Source organism: Ischnura elegans, chromosome X (genome assembly GCF_921293095.1).
Source record: "Ischnura elegans chromosome X, ioIscEleg1.1, whole genome shotgun sequence".
NCBI lineage: Eukaryota > Metazoa > Arthropoda > Insecta > Odonata > Coenagrionidae > Ischnura > Ischnura elegans.
This window is the reverse complement of record NC_060259.1, coordinates 20,999,023-21,013,869: the sequence shown is the minus strand read 5'-3', so window position 1 is coordinate 21,013,869 and position 14,847 is coordinate 20,999,023. Positions and strand designations below refer to the sequence as shown.

Genomic DNA, 14,847 nt, shown 5'->3' with positions numbered 1-14,847 from the left:
CGGGCAATCATGAAAACCAAGGGGTCAAACCATAGGTTTTGAAGGGTGCCAAAGTCGGTTAGGCTGTTCGTAGATCCGTATTGTTGATATTTTGACCTCCGAAGGTCATAATGGGGGTCAAGGGTCATAGAGTTAAATCGGCCCACCATGACAGCAAAAGAGTGTAACAATGTGTTTTAAAGGGTGCCCAAGTCAGTTTTGCTGTTTTTAAATCCATATTGTCGACTTTTTATTACCAGCGAGGGTCACAATGAGGATTCGAGGTCATAGAGGTATGTTTTGAAATAATAGGAAACAAACAATAAAACAACCTTTGGTTGGGGACATTAGTTTTCCTGTATAATTTTATTATGAGTTAAATCTCAACTGGTCTCGATTTGCTGATTGTCTATCATTGCACAGCCATTTCCGCCGGGAAATATAATTTTTAAGTTGTGCATGACAGTTTTCCGCCACGAGGAACTTAACCTGTACAAGTTTGTCCATTAGGCCTTAGTTTGCATGAATATTATACACAGAACGCTGAAACTTGTAAATACAAATCCGCAACGATGACGGACTTTAGTGAGAAATAAAACATAAGTCTATTCCTAATCGGTGATGTGATGCCAACTATGAGTACTTAAAGAAAGATTAGAGTTTATAAAATAAATTACGCGTATCCATGGAAATCCTAACATTCCATCTCTAAATTCATTCATCAATATTTTCTCGAATAAAAAATAATATAATAATTATTTTTCTTCGTGGTAGCAACCTGGCGAGCATGTGTTTTGTTCCAGAGACGTCATCAAACTCAAGGCACAGACAAAGTGAATGAAAGAAGATGATTTCATTTGAAAGACTTCCACATGCTTGAAAAGAAGTGAGCGTCAAGCAGGCGGGGGTTTCGTTGGCTGGGAGCGCAGATTCTTATCCCGCGGCGCGCGCTTTCCCAGCCGCATTTGGGCGAAGGGATGCCGCAACACTCCCGCAGTCAGACGCACGCATCACAAATGAAGCAAGGTCGCCCACGGCCTCTGATCCTAAAATTCATGTTATTCTCTTGAATGCATGGAACGTGAAAATGAGTTCAATCCCATATATTATGGATTGCAAAACATTTGACCAGAAAAGAGGTAATCCACTCACGACCCTAAAAAAATATCACGGGTTAGCAAAAAAAAATTAATTAGAAAAATGGAAATGAAAGAGCAAAATATGCGTAGTTGAATTATTTGCGAGACTCCTTGCCTTGTATTGCCCTCACATTATTTCAGCGTTTTCGCTAAAATCCAGCATGAATAGCTAGGTCACGAAATTCTTGCGGTAAACGAGGTTATACCATAGGATGGATAAATTTCCATTTTCTTCTTCTATTAATATGTAATTTAGAAAAGTTGTCCGTATGGACTTAGGTTTATTTAAATTGCAGAGGTTTTGTTTACAAGAAAGAAACAAAGACGATGAAACTGCTGATGAACAAATGAGAATAACTTGAAAATAGAGATATTTTTGTTTGCAACGAACCACTACTTTACGATCTAATTCTTCTTAAGAGACCTGCAATCCAACGTCAGTTCCACACATCAGAAACACTCTGATAATTTAAGCTTGCAGCTCAAAGATTTTACACGTAAAAGCGATTTTATTCGTTTGAATTATTATTGTCTGTACGTAGTTTTCACGTAATTTATTGTTTCCTCTACTCTTTCGGTAATATCTTGAACAATTTGGAGTTTTTTCACATGTAATACTCACGACGCGTCGCACGAATTAACTCACTGAATCTTACTCCACTGAATGTTAAAATTAGTAACAGAAAAGTACTCCCTCCAATTCTAAAATCTTATTTTACGTAATCTATTATTTTTAAAGCAAAAGCCTATTCTTTTGATTTTAATTTGGCAATTTTCATTCTTTTTAGAGTAGTGAAATTTCCTCTCTGAAGGCGGAACAATTCTGCGTGGATGCAGAGCACGGTGAAAAATACGATGGGACAGCAATAACGGTTGATTGCAATTGCTTAAAGCATATTCCTCCAAAGCAACCTCTGGGGCTGCGACATATCGACTTGTTGAAGAGCTTCAGGTGTGAATACTGCTACTTGTAGAGCTAAATAAGATTGGCTTTGCCGAACGGGTAGGTTAAGGAATTCGTAATTCCCCCGAGAGCAATAAATAGCTTTAATGTTTGCTTTTTGAAATTCATTCGTCAATTATCTCCAATGTCCACCTTCTTTTTTTATTTTTAAATGGCTGGTGTTCTAAAACAAGCCCCTATAGAGACGACTTGCGGCGTCGTATGTGAATGTAGATGTAGAATATGTACAACTGAGAATGGTTTGACGAAGGTCTCATCTCAACTGGGAGATCATCTCATCTCCTGGGAGATCGCATTTTCAAATGCAGTTCATCCCGTTCAAATCCTCGATCGCCCTTTAGATACAATTAAAACCTTCCTTCGCATGAATGTAGTGCGGCAAGCTAAGACCAAATGGCTTGATGGGGTGTAATTCCCATTGTAGTCATCGACTTTCGAGGTGGAAGATGCTCGCTAGCTAGTGAGCCAATGTCGACGGATGGAAACCCTTAACACGTATTCCTCGTGTTCCACTACATCCCACATCTAAATCCTTCCGTTTTAGGATTTCGGGCCTCACCCAAAGAATGCCTCTCTCATCAGCAAGTATTTTTCTACGCACAATCCTCGACGGATTCTTCGACGGTCTATTCTTCCAGGGTTGGTCTAGGAATCCGCCGGGACAGTTGATTTGTTTTCGCTAGAGCGTTGCCGACACCTCTTCACGACGCCACATTGCATTCTCCTCCCGCTCCATCCCTTCCACGGAAAAATTCCTCGCCAGCTGAGCGTCGCACATCTTTGGGCGCACCTCAACACCACAGCCCAATTAACAGCGAGCGATTCAACTCGTTACGGGCCCGCTCGTGAGTATAAAGGTGTTGCAACGGAAGCCGTGGGAACTAGTCACACGCAACCATTGTGTGCGCCCTCTCGCAGCGCGGACAGTGAGCAGACACCGAGCGACCCGACAGTATTGCGCGCCTCCTCCACCGCCGCCGCTGCCTCCGTCGCCGCCTCCACAGCCTCCGCAGTCTGCGCGCTGACACTACAGCCTTCACCGCCGTCCGCGCCACCACCTCCAATACTTCTGACACCTCCACTGACGCCTCCAACGCCTCCACATCCCCAGCTCCACAGCCTCTACCACCTCCTCCCCTGCCAAATAACATCTGTAAAGCTTCTATCGCCGCCGCAATGCTGAGGGAGCAATGTGTTATTCAGTAGAGGAGAGGTTCTGCTTGAAGTTCGCTCAGTGCTAAGACCTGAAGGTTGGTTAGGGTTGATGAGGCCCACCCAAAATGTGCCAGAGTTGAACCAAAGACTAACGAACTCAGTGCTTCAAAACGAAAGTTGCTTCGGATAGGGGAGTGTAGAGCTCACCCAAAACTGCGTGTGCAAACGATAGGTGTGTAAATACCCAGGGTAAGGAGGTCAGATCTTTTCCCTGGTCCCCGTCGCACGGCGAGGACATCGACTCTTCAGCTCTGGGACTTATATCGCAAGTCTGAAATATTCGAAGGAGGCCAGGCTCTGCGGGTGGCAAAGTAAGTAGAACGCAAAATTTACCCTCCCGACCCTTTAATCGAGTCTCTTGAAGAAAGATCCTGAGAATTACGTAACTAATAAAACGAGCCTTAACACTGGTTCAACATTTAATAGTAGACGTAGATCTCTGAAACAAGTATTTTATTTAGTTTTTCGCAACTTCTGTTTGATATGACACCGAGCACTGCGGGAATCAGTTAAATTTTACTCATTTCAAGTGACACCATTTCAGTGCACACTGTGCATCACAGTGCAATCCCTAATTTGTGGAAGGCATTTTATCTGCCGACAAACCAATTTTCTGTAGCTTACTGAAAGTGGCCTTTATTTTGGTTCATATTTAATTACTTATGTGACTGAGAACAATGAATATAAATTGAATCTACTTGGTTGACTTTGTAGTATTGTCAAGTTAAACCTTTTCGATGAAATCTCAAGCCTTCAGACGCTGGCTCTTAGACACTCTGATCTTTACTCTGTTGGGGGAGGATAGGGGAGGTATCTACCAGCGGAGGTAAGTGGTGCAGGCCGTACTTGGGCGGCGCCGTGGTGCGGGGTGCTTGCGCTATGGGGATTACTCGCTTACAAGATGCATCATAACAAACGAAATTTCAACACTCAAGAGTTCTACTGGCACGATTACATCGGAATATTTTTTTCAGCCAAAGAAATAAGAATTTAGGATCCGTAGTACTTAGGACCCTTGAATCCCGGATTCACGTAATTGACGAAATTTTAGCGTGTGAATAAACACTCCGTCATTTTGACACTATGGAAATACAACTTCTTTAAAATTTTGAAATCAAATGGCCGGCCAGAAGCGCGGAGAATAATTGGAGGAAAAGTGCACTGAGAATGGCGATGGAATGTGACCTCTGGAGTTGTAGACAGGGATTATATTAGGGTTAGAAGAGTATCCAAATGTCTACTTCTTGAAAGATAGAGTTTAGGTGATAAATAAAGGGCTTCGAGAGAAATTAAAATGAGAGGAACGATCGTACAAGTACATTTTTCCAGCCGTGACCTACACACACGCACATGTTTGAAGTATCCCGATGCTGAGGTGCGAAGGTAGATGCTGGTCCTGGCTCACCGTTTTTGGATCTTCACGTAGAAACGCGTTATCGTGCTGGCAGAGGGTACTTGTGATTTTGGGAGTCCTCCCTGATGCTGGCGCAAGAACGTTGAAAGAGGTTCGTGATCACTTACTAAATTGAGTGGAAAATAGAATTAGTTCATCCACTGAGCATATGAGCGAAGATAATTGATTACTATAACAAAACAAGGCGGATTAAGGGGCGGAGAGGGAGTAACCCGCTCTCCCTCCATATTTTCAATAATTTGCATGCGGCAGCATCAAATATCGCATGAGTAAGAATTCTGATATATTCGGAATATTGATTCGGAATAATTTGCAAAGAAAAGCTGAAATAACCTACACTTTCTATCAGAAATCGAAGAGATTTATTGACGTTTCCAACCATTGAATATTTTATGGCATTATTTGATTCTGTCTGGCAACCGGGTATAATATTTCACCAGAACAATTCAAATAATACATCACGGTGTCTATAAATTCTAACCATGGTTAATAAGTATCAGGTATGAAACAGACTTCAAAATTTAGTTAAAAAAGATACCGTTATTTCTGAAAGTTATAAATATAATCATCTTTCAGGTTATTTTATGAAAGTTAATTTTCACTTGCTCAACATGAATTGCTTTAAAATAAAGATGGATATATAAAAGCCATTTGCTTCTATATGTCATATGCATATCAGATCTAAGACGCATTATCGCAGAGTTACTGCATACTACCAAAGCGCCGCGGAAAGTAATGAACCCGATTCCCCCTAAGCAACGACCTTAATCTGCTCCCGGTGTGAAACGGCTTCTCTTTAATCTGATCATTAAACCCTTTGATCTGAAGCCAATCAAAGAAAAAATTAAATTGAATGAAAGTAAATTCTCGGATACATTCTCCGGTCCTTCATCATTCTTGGTCATTCGTCTGCGGTGTTCATTAGGGTGTGCCGAAAAATTACCTTTTTTGGGATCAAACTTGCGCTGGGCGGGAAAGTTGTCCACTGAAATAAGAATCTCAAATTTTTTTATTGTGTTTGAAGCCGAATTAGCGGGCAATTACCAACTCTATCCGAATATTATCCCATTTTTAATACCTCAATAATCCTTAGTAGGGAAATAACTCCCTCAATGAAGACTAAACAGCCGATTATTTTTTAATAATTTGATGCGGAAAGATGTGCTCTGAAAAATATTTGAAGGATTGAAATTCTTATTACACTCTGTCCCATAAATGATTAGCGGTAATTTTCACGTGTATTGAGAGCCCATAGGGGGACATTAATATATTAAGGGGGTCAGGTGGTGAACTTTTGGAGACGATGATGATGATTGCATTAGATCTGGCGCGATTGTGAATGTTTTTTAAAGAACATAGAAAAACTACAAGACGATTTTACTCGAGTGCTAGATTTGATACACCAAAGAAAATATCACAAATGTTGTTTTGAAATCTTTTTTTTGAAATACTGACATATTTTGGCATCTTTTTTAACTAAATTTTAAAGTCTGTTTCATACCTGATGCTTATTAACCATGGTCAGAAGTTATAGACATCGTGATATATTATTTGAATTGTTCTGGTAAAATATTATACCCGATTGCCAGACAGAATCAAATAACGCCATCAAATATTCAATGGTTGGAAACGTCAATAAATCTCTTCGATTTCTGATAGAAAGTGTAGGTTATTTCAGCTTTTCTTTGCAAATTATTCCGCATCAATATTCCGAATATATCAGAATTCTTACTCATGCGATATTTGATGCTGCTGCATGCAAATTATTGAAAATATGGAGTATTAGTGGCATATGTAACTCTCTTTGGGTAAACTGAATGAATCCTCAGAAGAAAGTGACCGATTTTCAGTGAAGTTAGATTAATTATATGTGGTAGTATCTGTATTTTTCTTCATGGAAGACATTCTACAGTAGCTGGAATATTGCAAATTTCTTTGTAATTTCATTTAATCGGTTCCTATATTCCCCTCGTTGCATTATGGGCGGTGGTCCTTTGTTTCTTATGCTTGTCATCTAACTAGTGGTATTCAGCTAAAATCATCCAAAAAGTCTACAGTTCTCTAAGTTCTATGAGTAAATGTAACTGATTTTTCAGTCGCTCTATTATTAAAAAAGACTCGGGTTTTGGTAATCAGCACTCGGACAGTGTTATTCAAGACCAGAAAAGTGATTAAAAATATCTTCGTGATAAAACCCACAAATTAAGTTGAACAGTATCACGAAACCCTCCAGCAGGAATAAAATTTATTATTCATGGATTATTTATGGAAAATAAATTGTTTATTTCTGATGGTTCACAATCAAATTTTACCCTGTTTTCGATTTATTTTCGACATGAAAGTTGGATAAAGAAAAACTGGATTTTCTGAAAAGTTCCTGGTAAAGTTATCAAAATATATGCAGGTATGTATTTCATATAATAATTGAGGCTACAGTACTAAAATTTCAAATTCCTTCTTCATCCTACATATATAATATACTTTGCTTATATCGTGTGAGGTTCGTGGCATATCCTGCATTGCGAATGTCATTAGTTCTTCATGCTGCCATTCAAAGGAAAGTTATTTTTCCGCCCAAGAAAATAGACTGCTGCCCATGCTAGAGGAGGATTTTAGGCGAATTACGGTTAATTAGAATGAGTTAATCAAGGTTTATTAGATGAACTATAGATATTTCAAGTTAACCAACTTAGAATAATTAACCTATTAACTTTTTAAAGGCGTTTGAGTGGGAAAATGGATGACAAATTAAAAGTTTAATCCAAAGTATCGAAGTATATGTTTTGCGATGTTATTTTGAGAAAGAGGCTTTTCTTGAATATCATAAACTCCCCTTCCAAGCATTGCCAATGGTTATAGCTTGATAGAGATAACAGTTGCCGGCATGGGAAGAATTGTTCGGGCGGACAAACACTAATAACCAATCAACTATTTCTTCGTTCTCATTTTTGGGAAATCTCACCATTTATCAGATAAAGAGACAATAAGAAATGCAAGAGTTGTTGAAGCTTTTTTGTAATTTACGATCCTAGCAGAAAAATATTTTCTTACTTGGAGTAAATCAGGAAATATGCATTTGTACTCCAAAGCTAACATTTATTTCGAAACACAATATTGTTTAGGCTTTATTGAGGGAGTTATTTCGCTATAATGGGTTATTGAGGCATTCAATAAGGAACGATATTTGGAAAATTAGGTAATTTCCCGCTATTTTCGTTTCTAATAGTATAAATGTGAAGTGATGTCACACGCAGCCAGACATTAAGGGTGGTGTGCGGGTTGCCTAAACTCATAAATGTTTTATTATTCTCACCTATCACAATCCCATAAAATTCTTTAGATAAACTTTAAACTTGTAAATATAATGCTGAAAGTTATACTCACCCTTAGTCATTGCCAAAATGGATTAAGTTGCAGATATATAAAGATTTTTCTCTCCAAAATCAGCCAGCATTTTCGCAAAATTTTAAACCGTAGGGCTCGGGCAGCTGTGGTTTTATCAAGCGATTAAAAAAAAAATTCGGATCTCAGATTGATTTAAGTAAACAACTTTTCCGTGTAGGGCAAATTTTATCCAGAAAAAAAGTCATTTATCGGAACACCCTAAGTGTTCACGTCGCCTTCGTATGATCGAAAAAAGAAATTTCTGTTTCCATAAAAAATAACCATCAGTATTATATACATGAAGACATCACACGAGAATTATTAATTTTCACCGTTACGTTATGTTTTGACGACCTTGAAATTGTTTCAAGATTCAACTAACGGCAAAAAAAAGTATAATGGATGTGAATTTCACCTCATTTTTTATTATTATGCTTAGTTATAGTTTTTAGCTGGTCGTATCGTTCCTTTGACATAATGAGCGGACCTGATAAGATCCCGCAGTGGAAATATGTCTGCGTGAGTTCACAACTGAAGAGTACAGTTCTATCGCAACTCATTGAGCCTAAAAGTACCACCTGTGGTATGAGTGACGAAAGTGGCGAACGCTTCGGGAATATTGTGCACATTGATTTACTCCTTCGCCTTCCTTCTACCTTTCCAATCTCCTTTATCTTCCTCTCAAAGGGGCATATATTTGGGAAATTCATTTTATGCAACGACACCACGGCCGTCGAGCATTTCGTAATTAACACTGAGCTACTGGCATGCTCTTGAAAAGCAATGCCATGAATACTGGCGCCCGAAGCAAAGTCGCAATCATCGACGGAGTTTCATCGAGGGTCATTGCCATGCACATTTTTTCGAAACTTTACGTTAAGATCAATCGGTGCAATAGCATAATTGCTCACACACCACACTGAGAAAATTTTTCGGAAACTATGATAACAGTAATCATTGGCACTATAATTGCCAATTATTTTTATCGCATTGATCCAATAATACTGTAAATCAAATAATGATTTATGCTAATGAATTATTGAATCGATATCACGAAAGTCATTGGTAACTTTGGTGGAAATAATTCTTATTCTATTTTGCTCAAACTTTATATGGTGTATCAAAACAGCATATTATGAAACAATAAAGTGATCTTAAAACGTCTTGCGCATTCCAAAGCGTCCAGAGAACGAAGCAACAATGGGCTATTCACTCAATTGCCGTTTGATTCGGAAGATGTTAGAGACCTAGGGCTTCCTCCCATCTCAAAGCATCATTTAAAACCTAACGAAATGGTGACTTAATGTGGAAAGGGCGTTCGGCTTTATCGGATATACAGATCTAGTAAATAATAATTTTTTTAACTGAACGAGCCCGTCATCGAGCCGAAACTTCTCTCGTTGGATGAACAAAGCGAGTCACTTCCTCTGATGAACACGATAACACGCATTCCGGAATTAGGGTTTACCTTCAGTCACAAGGTCGTGTTTTATCGAGGAATCTCATCAGAATGGAATTTTTATGTACGCGTAGCCTCCGAAGTCCATTGACTGCATGCTCTCATGCCGATTGTTAAAAATCCATGAGTTAACAATTTAATAATCAGATCCGGCACACCTAGTGCAATTCATTCAGGTCTACAATGTGACCTATTTTCTGACTTTAAACTGAATTTACCCGATATAAAATGTTTATAAATTTCTTAAAACATTTTTCTCTCCTTATTTCTACTTAATTTTGATTAGACGATGAAACTTTCTTTGGAACCTTGTGGAACGGCTGAGCACACAAAGTATCGTAAAAGTAATATACGCAATAAGTTTACTCTTGCTACTTTTCTGATAATAACTATAGCATACTACTCGTGTTAAGGCAAATTGACGAACAGGTCAGCGTGTAACCTCATGGAAAAAGTTGCTTGTCGCGATTAGGCTTCAAAAAAGACTATAAGTAAAAGTGTACTACACCTGAAAATTCATTCAAATCGAGAGAAAATAGTATACCTACAAGTTAATTTTTTTGGGCCATATATAACGACTTATTTTTTTGATTTTGGGAAAAACATATATGATTAAGATTTTACCAATGTTTTACTGTATTTTTGTGTTCAATACATCTCAAAAGGTCTATTAACAATGCGAGGCAATTTTATTAAACCGTTCTGTGCCTGTTTTTTATGTTTTGAACTCAATACCTCATTCCATGTTGTATCAAAAGGTACTAGAAATTGCGTGATTTGAGCAAATGAAAATCCAAAGGAAATGACGGAATAGTTTTCAATTAATGTAATAATTAATTAGGAATAGATAAATAATCATCCAGTCAATTTATCTATAATTTTCAGCAACTGGCTGCCTTTTAACCCTTAATTTCAAGGCCGTTTCGGTTACAAATGTAATTTTTTTATAAATTTACCTCCTTCAGAAATAAATCAGCACGAATTTTTGTAGTTTCCACCTACATATAATTAATAAAATGTAAATCACCATCAATCACCAAATGCTCATCTATATGTAAAATAGGATAATTTTACCCTAATTGGGTAATTCATGGGTAGATGTACATAAACACATGTAGCACCATAATATCTTTGTATCAATTCGTTGGTCCAATACCCAGCAACATAATTCTGTTGCTTTACCATCTATATTTCAAATTTAAAGTGTTTATAGCAGTTATCCACCAATAAAAAGCCTTTAACCGCATTGAATTTTTATTATCATTGGATACATAAAATAATCTCTTTGAAATCAGTCTTCATTATAATCCCAGGACGCAGTTATCAAGACGGTGCGTTTTTATTGAATTTTGAGCAAAATGAGTGATCGTGACGTGAAAAATGGAATGATCACGGAAGTAATCATGGATAAATAATCGTCAATGTATATCAGCTGATTGATTAATAGAGGATACCCGTTCCTCCCTCTTAAAAATGTCAAAAATTGCAATCAATATCTCAAGTGTTAGATAACTTCAACAAATAAAATTAAAAAATTCGGAACTACACTTCTCTTATTTATGGGGACATAGCTCTAATTGGGGCCTTTCGGGACCCTTGGGGAATTGTATACTATATGATACGCAGACTGATTTTCCTCATTCGATGAATGATTGGAGCAAAGTGGGATCAAAATTTGAGCATTTATTTCGGCCAATGCAGGGACCTAGAGAAAACATTAAACCGATATAATGCATAATACCTGTATAAAAACTAACTCCATCATCGCTAACTTTGAACTTTTATTAGGATGAAAAACGTCTGTTGATATTTTGCTAAAATCATCTCATTCTTTTGCAGTTTCAAAAGGGAAAATGGATAGCTGGCGATACGAACTAACTGGAGCATGGGTAGTTTTAATTTTTGTTAACGCTCTAACAGCAGCTCCTAACGTTGTACAAGACGCAACACCCGACTTACTTCAAAGCAGTCTGGTGAGATCAATAGCAACCATACTCGCCTCTATTAACGTGGCAGTTTTCAATACAGATTATTTGTTATCCCCTTGCGAGAACTATATTAATATTTATTTCTTTTTAATTTTCAATTCAGGTGCGCGCAAGAAGACAAGAACCAGCAGGTTTGTAAAATTTTTACATTTTTTATCAACCTATTATGTAAGTTTCGCAAACCCCGTACAGCATCACTTCCCAATCATATTAGAAAATAAAAGTGGCATATATATTTTAGTTTAAAATTCTGACAATGTTATAACAAGGTGTGGCAATGTTATAACATGGTGTTCAACTAAATGTCAACTTTACGGTCAATAGCCATTTGGAAATTACTAGAAAACTGACAGTTAATTTTATGGCTTGGCAGAGAATTAAGTATAAATAGATCGCATTTCCATTGCAATCAATTTTCCTTTTAGTAATTGCAGCCACTCAGCCTAATGCCTTATTAATTTCTAATAAATTTCATGAAAAAATTTGGTTTTGACTGCCTATCTCCTGAAATAATTCCACAAAACTCAGTGATTATTTTAAACACCCTCGTCTTAGTTTAAAAATATAAAAATGTACCTTTTATTCAAATGAAAATTATGCTAATTTTCAGAAATCTGTGACTTTGGGACGGAGAATGATCTCACGACGTGTGATTGGACCAATAGGAACGGCACGGCGTTGCGATGGGAGGCTGGCGCCGGCCCCTTCTCCAATTGGCTGGGCGGACCCGCCAGGGACGCCACCGGCTCCGAAGACTCCGATAAAGGTCTCGCCACGACATTCCATCATTTTTACTGGGGTTACGGGTTCACCTCAGTCTTTCTCTGCTTACAGCATTACTGCTCGCGATATCCCGTTGGTCTCTCCCTTGAGGCACAGATACAGAAGCGAACGGCTAGAGTTACGCAAACTACCAGGATGTATTCATCAGAATTACTCACGCCAAGAATTTGCCGATGACATAGCCTAAATAAGACCATTTTTGTAATGGAGTCGTTCACTCTGACATTAAATCACAATTCATTAAAGGTATTTAGCAGTTGAAAGAGGAAGATAAGGTTCAAGAAAAAAAATAATAATTCTTACACTCTCTCGGAAAATATAGAATGATAACACATGTTAATGCCCTCCTTTCATGACTTTTTAACGTCATTAAATTACGTTTTCATTAGCTCCTTATGGGAGAACTGCTCATAGAGGGAAAGAGTCGCTCATAAGAGTGTGGACATTTGTTATTATCAGAAATATTATTCCGAAGAGAGGAGTAGCTGAGAACAAAGACCCCCCCGGCAGGATTTTATAACGTCAACAACTTATCTACCTTGTTCGACTGGTTATTTCCCATGGCGTGTAACTCTTTCAAAACTTCAGATATCATCTTGAAATCCTCTGAACAAATTGAGTGGACTATAGTCAAAATTTACTGCGCGATAAATTTGAATATTTCCCCAAAGTTTATCAAGAACTCTAGAAATGAAATATTTATAAAATGACAAAACATCTTGCTCGCCCAACGTTTCATTTCATTTACAAGGTAACCTCTGCGCATAGGCTCTGCAATGCACCTCAGTTGATCACTATCTTCTGGCCTAACCCTATAGAATACTTTAAGGCCACCGACATTCACTCAAGTGCCACAGAGAAACAAATTTCATAGCTTGATATGAATACCTGAAATTACGGTCTCTGATACTTTCTTTCTTAAAGGCGCAATTTTTTACACTGCCTCATTGTTTAGAAGCGCGAGAAGTAAAACGAACAAGAGGGATTATCACTTCTACTTATACCACCAAGATTGACGAGGCAACTGTAAGATCACATGATTGGATTGGTTGGTATGATTGGCTAGCAATGATGATCGCGTTTAGATATAATTGGTTTAAATTTGACACAAAATTTCTACTGCATTTAATTCTCACGAAAAATAATACTTATCAGGATTTTAATTGCCCCCAACTAAAGGTATTTAAATTTCTAACCTATTCTAATCCCCGTAATAATATTGAAGTTGAGTGTTTGAATGATGGCCTTATATTTTGGTAATCGTGCTTACAACATGAGCGCTCTTGTCAGGGCCGGAACGAGGAGTTTTGTTGCCGCCCCTCCTTCCTTGATCCCCCCTAACCCTCCCCCACCACTAAAATGTAATACATACGTTAGCTATTTTTTGAGATTCGGTAGTTGAGATTATACACCTTTGCTAGCAATGGCGGCGATAAGGGCCCCTCAGACCCCGCGGCCTGGCGGGATCCCGGCCAAAGGGGGCCCCCGTGACGAGCAGGGAAAATATAGTAACCAGTAAAAAATTCCGTAAAGCACACTTTCTTAATCATAAAATCATATTTAGGCTGTTATATGGATTAGGAACCTTTAATTCATTTCCATTTATAGAAACATAGCTTAAATAGGCCCCACAAAAATTTTCGCGTGGGAAGGCCCCGTATCCTTAGCGCCGCCACTGCTTGCCATAAATATGTTTTATTGATATTATTATTTACTGATTTATAAATTGAAAATTATTGTGAAATAATTTAATTATAAAAAAAACTTGAGACCGCCCCCTGACATCTGCCTCCCGGGGTACGTGCCCCCCCTGCTGCGCCCTAGTCCCGAGCTTGGCTCTTGTTCAAATTTCCTCTTCGAGAGTAAATAATTTGAGAGACATTTCCCGGCAGGTGGCTACATCTACTGCGAGATGTCTCAGGTGGTGAACATGCCGCCGGACGGGAGGCCGAGCGCTTTCATCGAGAGCCCCATGCTGGAGACGACAGGCCCTGAGGGAAAGTGCGTCTCTTTCAGGTGGGTTCGCACGTCAATGAAAATCGTTTCAAAATGAAATGATGAAATGATTATCGATGAAAATTTTAAATTATGACATGTGGTTTGAGGTTGAGATAAATTATACAAATAATAATAATAATAACGCAAATGCTTACAAAAAAATATAATAAACTTGAAACGACGTATTAGTATATTTATGGAAAAAGAATTATGCTTCCAAGTTTCCACGGTGGCGACAGATTATCAGAAGTTCCTTAGCATCGTGTGAACACCATCTAGCGGCAAATCACCCCAAGTTACGTTGTTCCCACTCTTTAAGATTCAAACGCAATAGTTGGTCGTCACATTGATGCAAAAATATGTTCTCGGTAGAGGAAAAAGTACAGAAATAGAAAGTGTATCACCAGTGATCCATGTGCAATAACCGCGCTATTTCGAATTCTTCGAAAAATGCGGCAAAATCCCCGCTTAGCGTGCATCTCTGGGTTAAACTTTGCATGGGCTCATTTAACGGATCATTTTCG

The 14,847-nt window shown here is 38.2% G+C and overlaps 1 protein-coding gene across 2 annotated transcripts in view; it reads left to right on the top strand.

The window, feature by feature from the left end:
- LOC124171642 (MAM and LDL-receptor class A domain-containing protein 1-like) overlaps positions 1 to 14,847 on the top strand; it is a 66,497-nt gene that overhangs the window by 19,193 nt on the left and 32,457 nt on the right. The window contains exons 1-5 of one of the 2 annotated variants that reach the window (XM_046550853.1): positions 3,000 to 3,608; positions 11,394 to 11,527; positions 11,646 to 11,673; positions 12,153 to 12,308; positions 14,218 to 14,341. In XM_046550853.1, coding sequence (XP_046406809.1) covers positions 11,408 to 11,527; positions 11,646 to 11,673; positions 12,153 to 12,308; positions 14,218 to 14,341 — 428 coding nt within the window. In that variant the 5' untranslated portion in view covers positions 3,000 to 3,608; positions 11,394 to 11,407. Of the gene's footprint in view, positions 1 to 2,999; positions 3,609 to 11,393; positions 11,528 to 11,645; positions 11,674 to 12,152; positions 12,309 to 14,217; positions 14,342 to 14,847 lie in introns of those variants that run through there. The other variant, XM_046550854.1, reaches the window with a different exon arrangement.